This window comes from Schistocerca serialis, chromosome 10, assembly GCF_023864345.2.
Source record: "Schistocerca serialis cubense isolate TAMUIC-IGC-003099 chromosome 10, iqSchSeri2.2, whole genome shotgun sequence".
Taxonomy (NCBI): Eukaryota; Metazoa; Arthropoda; class Insecta; order Orthoptera; family Acrididae; genus Schistocerca; species Schistocerca serialis.
The window spans coordinates 94,065,459-94,080,667 of record NC_064647.1 but is presented as its reverse complement, the minus strand read 5'-3'; the positions used below and the strand labels follow the sequence as shown (position 1 = coordinate 94,080,667).

The 15,209-nt window shown below is 40.1% G+C and overlaps 1 protein-coding gene across 2 annotated transcripts in view; it reads left to right on the top strand.

The window, feature by feature from the left end:
- The window catches only part of LOC126425013 (atypical kinase COQ8B, mitochondrial), a 122,071-nt gene that overhangs the window by 74,786 nt on the left and 32,076 nt on the right, over positions 1–15,209 (top strand). For both annotated transcript variants that reach the window (XM_050087919.1, XM_050087920.1), the window contains exon 8: positions 4,905–5,045. In XM_050087919.1, the coding sequence (XP_049943876.1) occupies positions 4,905–5,045 (141 nt within the window). The remainder of the gene's footprint in view (positions 1–4,904; positions 5,046–15,209) is intronic.

Genomic DNA, 15,209 nt, shown 5'->3' with positions numbered 1-15,209 from the left:
CTCCTCCCCCTCCCCCTCTCCTCCCCCCTCTCCCTCTCCTCCCCCTCCCCCTCTCCTCCCCCCTCTCCCTCTCCTCCCCCCTCTCCCTCTCCTCCCCCCTCTCCCTCTCCTCCCCCCTCTCCCTCTCCTCCCCCCTCTCCCTCTCCTCCCCCCTCTCCCTCTCCTCCCCCCTCTCCCTCTCCTCCCCCCTCTCCCTCTCCTCCCCCCTCTCCCTCTCCTCCCCCCTCTCCCTCTCCTCCCCCCTCTCCCTCTCCTCCCCCCTCTCCCTCTCCTCCCCCCTCTCGATGTCCCTCCCCATCGCCATGTCCCTCTCCTCCTTCCTCTCCACCCTCTTCTGCCCCCTCCTCCCCACAACCCCCTCCCCTTCTCCCCACACGCCTCCCTCCTCTCGACTATCCCTCCTCCTCCCACAACCCCCTCTGCTCCTCCCCACAACCCCCTCTGCTCCTCCCCACAACCCCCTCTGCTCCTCCCCACAACCCCCTCTGCTCCTCCCCACAACCCCCTCTGCTCCTCCCCACAACCCCCTCTGCTCCTCCCCACAACCCCCTCTGCTCCTCCCCACAACCCCCTCTGCTCCTCCCCACACGCCCCCCTCCTCCCCACAATCCCCCCTCCTCCCCACAATCCCCCCTCCTCCCCACAATCCCCTCCCCTCCATACCTCCCCCCATCTCCTTACCTCCCCCCACTCCCACTCCCCCTCGCCCCTTCATGCCTCCTCTCTGCTCAAATTAAGGCCTGTGTTTGATACTAGTAGACTTCTTTGGTTGTCAGTGCCCTCTTATACAGTGCTAGTCTGCCTTTTCTGTCCCCCTTGCTTTGCCTGTCATGTAATTTTTCTTCTAGGTTGCAGAATTCCTAACCTTCGTCTACTTTAACCTTGTTTCTTCTAATCACCATTGTCTCTCTCTGGTTTACTCTTAATCCTGCTTATGTACTTATTAGACTGTTTATTCTATTCAGCAGATCCTGTAATTCTTTTTCACTTTCACTTGGGATAGCAATGTTGGCAATGAATCTTATCATTGATATATTTTCACCTTGAATTTAATTCCCATTCCTTTTATTTCCGTCATTGTTACTTTGATATGCAGATTGAACAGCAGGGGTGAAAGATTTCATCCCTACCTTACAATCTTTCTAATCTGAGCACTTTGCTGTTGATCTTCCATTCTTATTCATGCTGGGCTCTGTACCTATAGCTTATACCCATTTTTCTCAAAATTACTGACTACTTGCGCTATTTTACATTGTCAAATGTTTTTCTAGATTGACACACTCTATGAACATCTCTTGATTTACCTTAAGTCTTGCTTTCATCATCAGTCTTATCATCAAAACCACCTCTCTGGTGCTTTTACCTTTCTGTCCTTTTCCATTATACTGTCATGCAGTGAAAGAACAAATGAAAATGGTTTATGCTTTCTCCAAGATAATGGGTTTCATTCCCCAGTTAGAGATAGAACTGATGATTATAGCAGGATACATATGCTAAATGAGATATGGTTGTCATTTCTTATTATTTCCTCTGTTACTCTATTACCTTCCATATGTAATGCCTCTTCAAGCTATTGTGCAATACTCATGTATCAATTTTATTTTATTGTGATTGTTAATTTAATTTAATTTCAATTGGTACTTAGACACTGTTTAAAGGATTAGCATCAATGTTTTTTTGCCTTGTTCTCTTAATATTTGTCTGCTGTTTAACTTCAACATTTTTAATTGAATTGCTGCTGCACTGTCAAAGATGACATTTACTTTGTGTTTACACCTACTTCTAAATTGATTGATTGATTGATTATTGGTCCAGTTTTATCATATAGCACAAATTGTACAATTGATATTAGACAGGTCAAAGATAAGTTAACAATAATACATAGTATTAGCAAAATAGTAGGCAAATTAAAATTAGGTACCTATTACAATTAATTTTGTTACTTATTCAGAAATTCTCTGACAGAATAGAAACAATGCTTTATTAGAAATGCCTTTAGTTTAGCTTTAAATATTGAATGAGTAGTATTTTTTATTTCCTCTGGTATCTTATTGTGTAGTATTACACCAATGTTAATTATGTTCCTCGGATAGGTGGTTGTTCTGTGATATTTTTGAAGTATATTTGATTCCCTTCTGGTACTATAGTTGTGTATATTTTTGTTCTGTAGCTGTTTGCCTTTTTTCAGGAGGTAGTCCCTAGTGAACAAGATAATTTCATAAATGAATAAACTTGGAACATTTAGAACACCAAGCTCAGTAAAATGGGATTTGCAGGACTCCATCTTTTTAAGGCCACAAATTATTCTTAAAGCTCTCTTTTGCATTCTAAAAACCTTTACACTGTGGGTTGAGTATCCCCAGAAAATGATCCCATATCGGATTAGTGAGTGGAACTGTGCATAGTATGCCTGCAGTACTGTTGTTTTGCTTGTTGTAGCCTGTAAAATTCTTAGGCCATAGCACACAGTTGATAGCTTTCTACACAAGTTATTTATATGTGTATCCCACTTTGTCTTGCTGAACCCAAAGACCCAAGAATTTTGTGACACTTAACTTTTCTAGGGGATCATTTTTTAATTGGGCTTGAATAGACATTTGATTAGTTGGAGGAATTAAATGAAAATCGACACACACAGTTTTTTCAGTGTTAATAATGAGTTCGTTTTTTGTGAACCACTCAGAAAGTCTTTTCATAGAACTTTCTGTTGTTGGCCCCAAAGTTTCTGGACTGGATCCAGTGAGCAATATGCTGGTGTCATCGGCAAACAGGATAGTTTTTGTGGGACTCATATATTCAACTAAGTCGTCCACATAAATCAAGAAGAGTAGTGGACCTAAGATTGAGCCCTGTGGTACACCATATTTTATTGCTAATTCCCTAGAAAGAAAGGAGTTGTTTCTTGTTTCATTCATGTTGTTGAATTCGTACTAATGTGATACTTTCTGGGTGTGTTTTTTTAAGTATGAACACAACCGGCTATGTGCTACACCTTTTACTCCTCGTCTTTCTAATTTTTCGAGCAGAATGTTATGGTCCAGGACGTTGAAGGCTTTTGATAGATCTAGAAAAATACCTGCAGCTAATTTATGTTGATCAAGGGATTTTAAAATGCAGTCTAAGAATTCGAAAATTGCTGTCTGTGTAGATTTAGACTTTCTAAAAACATGTTGTACTGTAAAAGGTGCATATTTATTTATGAAACTTAAAAGCCTGTCATAGAAGAGTTTTTCTAGAATTTTTGAGAAGGAAGTTAACTGTGACACGGGTCAGTAGTTTGATATTTTTTCAGAACCACCTTTTTTTAGCAGTGGTGAAACTTTTGCTGTTTTAAAAATATCTGGAAATACACCAGTTTGTAAAAAGAGGTTGAAAATTTTTGCCAGGGGGTTTGCTATGTGGTGAGCACATTCTTTTAATATGAAATCAGGTACTTCATCAAGACCACTTGACATTTTATTGCTTAATGATTTAATTTTACTTATAATTTCATTGGGGTTTGTTTCATACACATACATAGAAGCAGTCAAGACCAGTGACTTGCTGGAGAAACTTGGAACTGGTCCTTGACAGTGTACTTGAATGAGGTCTTCAGCTAGTGAGGTGAAGTATTCATTGAATTTTTCCACAACTGAATTTGGGTCTGTGACTTTTGAGCCTTCTAGTGTTAATGATACATTCTCTTTCTTTAGCGCTGAACTACAAGTTTCTTTCTTTATAACTCTCCACGTGGATCTCATTTTGTTAGATGATTTTCTTATCAAATCGTCATTCCACATAATTTTTTCCTCTTTGACTACTCTACCATTGATTCTTTTGTAGGCTTTTTAATAATCTGCAAATTCTTTGATTACTCTATATTTCTTACAAGAGTACTGCAGAAATCTGTTTCTGTGACTGGAAATTTTTATACCTTTAGTTACCCATTGCTTGTTATTGTTAGGTTTGACTGTTTTTACTACTTTTGGAAATGCTACATTAAAATAGTGAAGCAAGATGTTCTGAGTGGCGATGCTTTCCCAGTTTTCCTTCGCCAGTAAGAGATTAAAAATTCTAATGTTATCTTCAGAAAAGGTTCTTTTTTCAACTACTTTTCCGGAACTGCTACTACTTGTTGGCATTTCTATACACAGCAGCTGTGCCTCATGATCACTATAACCCATGCTCAGTACTCTGCTTGTGAATCAGTAAGTTGTTTCTGAGATGAATATTTGGTCAATAATGGAATTTGTGCATTCTGTTAATCTTGGTGGACAGTGTATTGTGGGGATCGTATTGAATGTGTTGGTCATATTTATCAAAGCATCTCTGGTACTGCTGTCTTTTGAAAAATCAATATTGAAATCCCCACAAAGCACTATCTTCGTATTTAGTGTACTGATCCTGTTCAGCAGAACTTCTAGTTTATTCATGAAGACTGACAGGTTTCCACTTGGTGCTCTATATATGTTAATAACTATGAAAATGATGGTGGCTTGTAAGCCAAAAAGTAATTAACAAAATAAATCAATAGTGTAGAACATCCAAAATGTATTGCTTTATTTATAATTATTCACGGAACCTTTAAAGTGCTTTAGTGAAATAATAATGCTGAGAGATACTCAGGCAGGACGAATTCACTAGAGCAACAGCAGAAAATTAACTTTGTGAATATAAGTAAAAGGCAAAGTACATGTGTTACTAAAAAATGTCAGTCTATGATGGTAACGAGACAGGGAAAGTATTTTCTTGTTGGTGTGTTTTCGCTGTTGATGTATATACTTTCATGTCAGTTAAAATGTTTCAATAGATACTTTTCTGTTATCTTTAAATTCAAAGTAACCACCTATTTTAGTTGGTAGACATCATTTGCAAATGTCATTCCTTTTGCACAATTTTTCATTTAAATACAATTATTGTTTTAGGGTTCTTCATTGACAATGTAGTTGAAGTAGCAAAACGAGAGCTTGCATGGGAGGTAGACTACATTCGCGAGGCAGAATGTACTCGAAAGTTCCACAAATTACTGGCTCCATACCCAGACTACTATGTGCCTAAAATAATTGGTAAGTTGTGCTGCAATATTGGCAGAAATTGTTTAGAACTGTTTGTCATGTACGGTTAAGTATTGTGATCTACTGCAACAATGAAAACAATCAATTACTAACAAAATTATATACTTAGATACTCACCAAGCAGCTGCAGAACACACACATAAAAAAGATGGTTGTAATTGGCAAGCTTTTGGAGTCAGTGGCTCCTTCTTCAGGCAGAAGGGTTGAAGGGGAAGGAAGAGGGGTTAAGGAAAAGGACTGGAGAGGTCTAGGAAAAGGGAAAGATTTCGGGAAAGTCACCCAGAACTGCGGGTCAGGGGAGAATTACCGTATGGGATGAGAATCAGTCTTAAGTAATGAGATCGTAATACCAGTACTTACTGATGTGCAGTGTTCAGGAGACCTTTAAAAAGTAAATTAATTTATTGTTTTTGTCACAGTTTCTTTCCTCCTCTTATACTATTAGTGTTTTCCAAACTGTCTTAATTCCTGTATTGAGTCTAGACTGTGTAGTATAAACATAAGATAGAGAGTAATACAAAAATGAATCTTTTGAAAATCTCTGCTGGCAGCAGTTTGATATTGGCAGCACTTTTAATGGATCATGATGTGCAGACTACTTCATCCTTTAGTACTCAAGGTGCAGTTTTTTCTACTCAAATTTCTGGTATAAATTGCAGTCTCCTCAATGAGTAAATGTGAGTGTTGCAATATTTTTAAGTTGTAGAAGACGAAAATAAATATTAATTCCATTTATTGAACTATAAGAAACAATACTGATGACAATATTTGATTATCATCATTCACCATTCTCCTTGACCGAGAAAACCGATGGCTTTGTTTTTGAATCCTTTTATAATCTTGATGTGGAAATGCGATTTATATTTGTCAAATAATTGTTGACATGTTTCATATTTGCTTCATTTAGTATTAATTTTTGCTTATAATATACTGTTATTAACTTATAACATCATCTTTATACTGCAGCTTAATGACTCCTTAACAACTGCCACTAATTTTAATAACTGAACTCTTAACCTAATGTAGGCTATTATAGTTTATTGACAATCAACACGTAACACTTTTTACATTATTATTCTAATTATAATTCCTTATGATTTACAGTGGAGAAAGTTTTGTTGAAATTGATTTAAATGTGGTAACAAATTCAAGAGATGCTAATAACATATTTAAAGTAATTTGTTTTGTAGAATGGAAAGCTTTCCTGTGCCAAATTTCATAAAATAGTTAATTTCAACTGTGGATGTTCAGATAATTAAATGTCATTAAACTGAATTGAGTATTTTAGTTCTCTACAGTAATAGTGACTCTAATGCTAAAATTCAATCATTGCATACAAAAGACAATATTTCAAGTTATATAGAAGACTACCCACATGTTGAATGTTTACATTTTGAGCATTCAGTTGTGTCATTTTAGAAGACATGTTCATTAATTTCATTAAAATATTTTTCTGTTGTAGGTTATAAAGGGTGATTATAATTAAAGTTAAACTTTCAAAACGCTTTAGAACGACATCAAATTGCAACAGAATATTATAGGAGAAGGGGGGAAAATGTATGTCAGAAGAAAAAATTAGTGTGAAAATTGATCAATAGATGGCGCTGTATGTGTCAGAATATGTAAATGAATACACGTCATGCACACAACCCATTGAAGTTGGTGCACATGTCGCTCTGCAGAAGTTCCGGACACTGAAAGGTTTGAAAAAAGGCGTTGGTCTGACGACTACCGTGGGTGTGGAGAATATGATTCAGAAATTCAAAAAGATGGGTTCTTTTAGTGTGCAACCTGGTAGAAGGAGGAAACGAATTGATTCGACATCAGTGGAAGCAGTGGCGATAGCAATGCAAGAGGAGAAAAGTGGTGGTGTGCAAACTTGTAGTGAATGGAGAATTGCCTGAACATTGGACATATATGTGAGCATGGTGGGTAAAATTCTATGAAACATCCTTTTCTATCCATTCAGCATTACCCATGTGCACAAGTTGCTTCCTGTTTACCTGCCAGCATGAGAGACCTTTGCTTTAGAATTTCTTGCTTGCATGGAAGTGGACAAAGATTGATCGTGGAAGATTTTGTGTACAGACAAAGCCCACTTTCGTGTGATAGGATATGTCAATACACAGAATTGTCGAATGCAGGCAATGGAAAATCCACACGCAAATCAACCAGTACCACTTCATCCTGAAATGGTCACTGTGTGGTGCGGGTTTACAGCATCATTTATCATAGGGCCATATTTTTTCGAAGAGATAGGTGATTCCGGTCCTGTTACCTGTACCATCAGTGGTGAGCGCTATGAATGTCTTTTACATAACCACGTCACTCCAGCTCTCCAACAGCGTGGATGTGTGGATGGGATCATTTGTATGCAAGAGGGCACACTTCCACACATTGCAAATCCACTTAAGCAGCTGCTGAAACGCCATTTTGGAAATGCTAGAAATGTCTGCCACCATTTCCCTACAGCCTGGATGTCCCAATCACCTGATCTTAATCTGTGTGACTTCTGGCTGTGGGGCTATCTGAAAGATGTTGTGTTCAGTGTTCCAGTTGAAAATTTAGTTGCAGTGAAGGAATGCATTGCACAACACATTCTGAATGTGACCCTGGAAACACTTCGATCAGTTGTGGAACATGCTGTTTCTTGATTTCGACTTGTTGCAGAAAATGATGGACACCATATTGAACACGTTTCGTGCCAGTCACATGGCAGTTAATAATCTGTTGTGATTCTGATTGATGCATTTTATGCCATGTTTGACCTCGAGACAATTAAAAACCAATGTGCTTGATGCATTTTATGCTGTTTTTGGCCTCAGTACAATTAAAAACCAATTTTTCCCATCTGATGTGATATGACTTTGCCGTGATGGATGGGCTTAAGTAACTAACAGTATCACAACTGTACACCCATGCACACTAGTGGTACTGTTTCTTTAACATCAGACGTAAACCTTAGGCATTGTTGTACGATTCATTTGTCATTTGTAGTCGACCACTATTAAATTATGATGCTTACAGTGCCACCTATTGCTGCATTTTGTAACTATTTATTTTTTCCTCTGACATAAGTTTTCCCCCCTTCTCCGATAATATTCCATTGTAATTTGACGTCATGGTTATTTCTATGGTGGTTTGAAAGTTTAACTTTAATTATAATCACTCTGTATATTACTTCAGAGCATGTTAAACAATGATTAGTAAAAGTTGTAAATCAAGATACTATTATAAATGTACAACAATGTAACGAAAATTATGGTGTATCACATTCCTCGCTGAAAACACATATTAAGAGGTTCTGTTCGAAAATCTAGGACTGTCAGTTAAAAGTGGTATGGGTGTATTGTGCTCTTGTAATAAAAATATAAACGTACCGACTATTTCAAAGTTGTGCAGGGTAAGTTCTGATGTTTTATTTTGGTTACGACACTCTGATGAATTAAAAACTTGGAATCAATTGGATCATCTTCAGCAAGAAATCTGCAAGGCACTGGAGAAGTGCACTTGGTGGTACAGTCTTTAGCTTAACCATGTTGACTCATAAGCTCTTTTGTGTTGAAGAAACAAGGAATGGGTAACAGTGACTGTCACTTTGGGTCAATACAGTGAGATGCTGCATTATTTTCATGTGGCTGTTTTTCACAGCCAGACAAAACTGGCAGGTATTTGAAAATCATGTAGTAGTTGTGTCACTAACATTTTGAATTTATTCAGTTATGGTTGTTTTTAAATTGTGAGACTGCATCTAGGACAGTCATATCTACATGACACAACTAAGGATCCTGCACAAGTTAAGACGACAAATTCGACATTCATTCATCATGTTCTATAGATCCCATCAAGACTGAGAGCCTTCAGGGCTGTGAAATGAGCCAAGGAATACGTTAACAAAAAGACCATGAAATCATAGAAACTTAATATTTATACTGCATTAAAAATAAACAATAACTTCATTGTTTAGTGCTATTCACACTTACGCCTTCTAAATGTAATAGAATAAATGGGTAAGAAAGCTGCTACTTTGAGGAAAAGCTGCTGCTTCATCAGAATTCCTATGCAGCTGTTGGTTATCTGCTATTAGCAGCTTAATATTTACTCGATTATAGTGGTATATTTCAAAGAAAATATTGTGAATAAAATAGAAAGAAACATTCCACATGGGAAAAATATTTTAAAAACAAAGATTCCATGACTTACCAAACGGGAAAGCACTGGTAGATATACACAATAAAAAAACACACAAACGCACACACACAAAATTTTAAGCTTTTGCAACCAACGGTTGCTTTGTCAGGAAAGAGGGAAGGAGAGGGAAAGACGAAAGGATGTGGGTTTTAAGGGAGAGGGTAAGGAGTCATTCCAATCCCGGGAGCGGAAAGACTTACCTTAGGGGGAAAAAGGACAGGTATACACTTGCGCGCACACACACACACACATATCCATCCACACATATACAGACACAAGCAGACATATTTAAAAATATTGTAATGAAAATGATAAATTTTTGAATATATAACTGGAGAGATTAAAAAAAAAGTACTCAGCAAGTGCAGGAGGAGAAATCACGTACAAAGGTTAAAGAAATGTGCAGATGTTCAGAGTCATTGAGTCGTTCTTCTGGCAGAAACGATGAAGGGGAAGGAAGAGGGGTGAATGAAAAGGACTGGGGAGGCTTAGGAAATGACGAAAGCTCAGAAAAGTCAGCCAGAAACCTGGGTCAGGGGAGACTTACTGGATGGGAACAAGAGACTAGTTGATGGGGACTGCACCAGATGAGATTTCAATACCTGAGCGCATAGAGGTGGAAGATAGGGTAATAAGCGAGACAGACATTGCTGACAAAATATCATACATGAGATAAGAGTGGAAAACTAGGTGCATTATACATGGTAGATGTAACAAGGTGGGGGAGATGGAGAAAAATAGATAGGTCAGAAAATAAAAGATATAGGAAACTTAAAAGAGAATGAACAAATGAATAGTTACTGAGAAAAAATGTTGAGCCAATGAAAATTAAGGCCGGGTGGGTGGTGAGAACCAGGGACAAATTTTAACATCTGTTCCTATCTGCGAAGTTCTGAGAAACTGATGTCTGGGGGAAGAATCCAGATAGCACATGTGGTGAAACAGACACCAGGGTCATGTCTGTAGTGTTGTAGAGCATGTTCTGCAGCAGGAGACTGTGTGGTCTTCATTCACCCTAACTAATAACATAGTGGTAGTCATGCCACTGTAGAAGGCCAAACAGTGTTTTCATGTATATTGTTGGCAGTGTTTCATGAAAGGAATGGGTTCTCCCCAGCAGGGATTGCCATTTGAATTCACATAGCATTTCCATTATATTTGTGTGTTGATTGAACCTATCAGTAACGATTCTAGCAGCTTGCTTCTGAATAGCTTTGATGTCTTCCCATAAACCGACCTCAAGAATGAGTCTCCTTTATAGATGAGCTACATTTCTCTAGAATTCCCCAAGTAAACCCAAGTCCACTTTTCACCTTGCCTACAACAAATCTTATGTGATTGTTCCATTTTTATTTGCAACATTACACCTACATATTTAATATATGTGACTATGTTAATCAACGCATCACAAACACAATATTTGATAATTACAGGGTTGTTTTTCCTATTCAATTATATTAATCTGCATTTTTCTGCATTCTGAGTGAGCTGCCATTCATCACTCCAAATAGAAATTCCATTCAAGTCATCATGTATTGTCCTACAGCCACTCAAAGGTGGCACTTCCCCATGCATTCCAGCATTGTCAGAAAACAGTCAATGAGTTCTGCTCATCTGGCTATCACATCATTGAGCTATATATAGAGGAAAGAGCAATCCTATAACATTTTCCAGGGCACTCTTGATGATAATTTTGTCTCCTATGAACAGTTGACATCCAGGACAACATACTGGGTTCTGTAATTTAAAAATACTTCAGTCCACTTTCACATCCAAGAACCTATTCTGCATGCTCAGACTTTTGTTAATTGTCTCCAGTGTGGTACTGTTTCAGATGCTTTCTGGAAGTCCAGGTATACGGAGTCTGCCCATGGTTTTCAGGTGTAAGAAAAGGGCAAGCTGAGTTTTACATGAGTAATGCATCCCAACTCTTTGTTGATTTGTAAATAGAAGCTCTTCTCTCTTAACGGAACTTATCAAACAATGGAAAAATCCAGGATAGATTGTAACAATATAACACACATTGAAACTCTTACCCAGCAGGAGCTTGAGCAACATGCTCAAAACCACCTCAAAAACCTCTCCGTCCTGCTCACTTCCTATTCCCGTCTTGGAGTACCACTGTCCACCACCCCTACAACAACCTCCGAACCTCCCCCACATCCCCACGTAGCTGACAAACCCTGTCTCGCAGACCTACAACACTTATCCCACCCTCCAAAACTCCCTCCCACCACCACACAGAACCCAGAACCTAAACAGACCTGCAACATAGCCATGAACATTTCCTCCAGATGCCTTAGTCCCACAGAAATATCAGTCCTTTCCAAAGGCCTCACTTTTTGCCCCCACTCCCAAATTCAATCATGCAAAACTTGTTAAAGACCTTCTCTCCTTCTTCCGGTCCCTACAGTGGAAACACTTTTTCACCACAAACCCGACCAATCAGACTCAACCAAAGACCAATATTAAACCTTGCCTAACTCAGTTGACTCCTCTATCCAACCGTGATCCACCCCCACTGCCTCCAAACTACCCGCTGTTAAATTTCAAGAGTTTCTTAACCTTGAACCTTGCCTTACCATCATTTCCCAGATCCCTCAACATGCAAACTAACCTTACATCTGCAGATAGAACCGCAGTCCACCATCTAAAAACTGATCCCGACCTTATAGTCCTACCTGCAGACAAAGGCTCCACCACTGTTGTTTTGAACCACAAGGATTACCTGGCAGAATGACTCTGTCAGCTGTCAGATAATTCCAGCAGGATCTCCAGTCACTACTCAAATCCTTAGGCCCATCCCAGAACCTCTCCCCAGAGTCCATCTCTCTACTTACCCCTACTCCCCGCACTCCCACCTTCTACATGCTTCCTAAAGTCCATAAACCCAACCACCCAGGATGCCCCATTGTGGCCGGTTACTGTGCCCCCACTGAGAGAATCTCTGCTCTTGTAGACCAACACCTTCAACCTATTACCTGGAACCTATCCTCCTACATAAAACAATCCAACCATTTCCTCCACTGACTCTCCACAGTTCCTGTCCCTTTACCACACGGTGCCCTGCTCGTCACTATTGATACCACCTCCCTGTACACGAACATTCCTAATGCCCGTGACCTTAATGCTATTGAACACTACCTTTCCAGATGCCCTGTAGACTCCAAACCAACAACCTCCTTCCTAGTCGCCATGACCAACTATATCCTCACCCACAATTACTTCTCCTTTGAAGGCATTACCTACAAACAAATCCAGGGTACGGCTATGGGCACCCTCATGACACCATCCTATGCCAACCTATTCATGGGCCATGTAGAGGAATCCTTCCTAAAAAAAATTAAAAAAAAAACAGAATCCTAATCCCCTCACCTGGTTCAGATTCAACGATGACATATTTGCTATCTGGATTGAAGGTGAGGACGCCCTATCTACATTCCTCCAGACTCTCTACATCTTCTCCCTTCTCCCCCATTTGCTTCACCTGGTCCTACTCAACCCAAAAAGCCACCTTCCTAGATGTTGACCTCCACCTCAGAGATGGCTACATCAGTACCTCCATCCATATCAAACCTACTAACCATCAGCAATACCTCCACTTCTACAGCTGCCACCCATTCCATTCCAAGAAGTCCTTTCTGTACAGCCTAGCCACTCATGGTCGTTGCATCTGCAGTGATGAGCAGGCCCTCTCAGAATATACTGAGGATCCACTGAAGCCTTCACTGACCGTAATTATCCTCCCAACCTTGTACAAAAACAAATTTCCCATGCCTTATCTTTCCAGTCTCCCACCACCTCCCAAAGACCCACAGTCTGGCCACAGAGGAGTATTCCCCTCGTAACTCAGTATCATCTGGGACTGGAACAACTGAATTAAATTCTCTCGTGATGCCCTAAAATGAGAAATACCCTGCCCATTATCCTTCCCACCCCTTCTATAGTCGTATTCCGCCATCCACTGAACCTACACAATATACAGGGTGATTCAAAAAGAATACCACAACTTTAAAAATGTGTATTTAATGAAAGAAACATAATATAACCTTCTGTTACACATCATTACAAAGAGTATTTAAAAAGGTTTTTTTTTTTCACTCAAAAACAAGTTCAGAGATGTTCAATATGGCCCCCTCCAGACACTCGAGCAATTGTCTCCAATATCAACCCGATACTTCAACTCGTTCCACACTCTCTGTAGCATATCAAGCGTAACAGTTTGGATAGCTGCTGTTATTTCTCATTTCAAATCATCAATGGTGGCTGGGAGAGGTGGCCGAAACACTATATCCTTAACATACCCCCATAAGAAAAAATCGCAGGGGGTAAGATCAGGGCTTCTTGGAGGCCAGTGGTGAAGTGCTCTGTCACGGGCTGCCTGGCAGCCGATCCATCGCCTCGGGTAGTTGAGGTTCAGGTTTCATAACTAACCTTTTTCGTAGGACTCTCCATACAGTTGATTGTGGAATTTGCAGCTCTCTGCTAGCTCTGCGAGTCGATTTTCCTGGGCTGCGAACAAATGCTTGCTGGATGCGTGCTACATTTTCATCATTTATATATAAAAACAAAGATGAGGTGACTTACCGAACAAAAGCGCTGGCAGGTCGATAGACACACAAACAAACACAAACATACACACAAAATTCAAGCTTTCGCAACAAACTGTTGCCTCATCAGGAAAGAGGGAAGGAGAGGGGAAGACGAAAGGAAGTGGGTTTTAAGGGAGAGGGTAAGGAGTCATTCCAATCCCGGGAGCGGAAAGACTTACCTTAGGGGGAAAAAAGGACAGGTATACACTCGTACACACGCACATATCCATCCACACATACAGACACAAGCTTGTGTCTGTATGTGTGGATGGATATGTGCGTGTGTACAAGCTTGTGTCTGTATGTGTGGATGGATATGTGCGTGTGTACGAGTGTATACCTGTCCTTTTTTCCCCCTAAGGTAAGTCTTTCCGCTCCCGGGATTGGAATGACTCCTTACCCTCTCCCTTAAAACCCACTTCCTTTCGTCTTCCCCTCTCCTTCCCTCTTTCCTGATGAGGCAACAGTTTGTTGCGAAAGCTTGAATTTTGTGTGTATGTTTGTGTTTGTTTGTGTGTCTATCGACCTGCCAGCGCTTTTGTTCGGTAAGTCACCTCATCTTTGTTTTTATATATAAATTTTTCCCACGTGGAATGTTTCCTTCCATTATATTGACTACATTTTCATCACTCGTTCTCGGCCGTCCAGATCTTTTCCCTTTGCACAAACGCCCATTCTCTGTAAACTGTTTATACCAACGTTTAATACACCACCTATCAGGAGGTTTAACACCATACTTTGTTCGAAATGCACGCTGAACAACTGTCGTCGATTCACTTCTGCCGTACTCAATAACACAAAAAGCTTTCTGTTGAGCAGTCGCCATCTTAGCATCAACTGACGCTGACGCCTAGTCAACAGCACCTGAAACTTTATAGCTCCCTTAATTCGCCGACAGATAGTGCTTAGCTCTGCCTTTTGTCGTTGCAGAGTTTTAAATTCCTAAAGCTGTGGTATTCTTTTTGAATCACCCTGTACTTGTCCATCCTGACACAACCCCTGCTCCCAAGCCGGCCGGTGTGGCCGTGCGGTTCTAAGCGCATCAGTTTGGAACCGCGTGACCGCAACGGTCGCAGGTTCGAATCCTGCCTCGGGCATGGATGTGTGTGATGTCCTTAGGTTAGTTAGGTTTAAGTAGTTCTAAGTTCTAGGGGACTGATGACCTCAGTAGTTAAGTCCCATAGTGCTCAGAGCCATTTGAACCCTGCTCCCAATCCCTTACCTCATGGCTCATACCCCTGTAATTTACCTAGATACAAGATATGTCCCGTACATCCTCCTACCACCACCTACTCCAGTCCAGTCACTAACGTCACCTATCCCATGAAAGGCAGGGTTACCTGTGAAACCAGTCATGTGATTTACAAGCTAA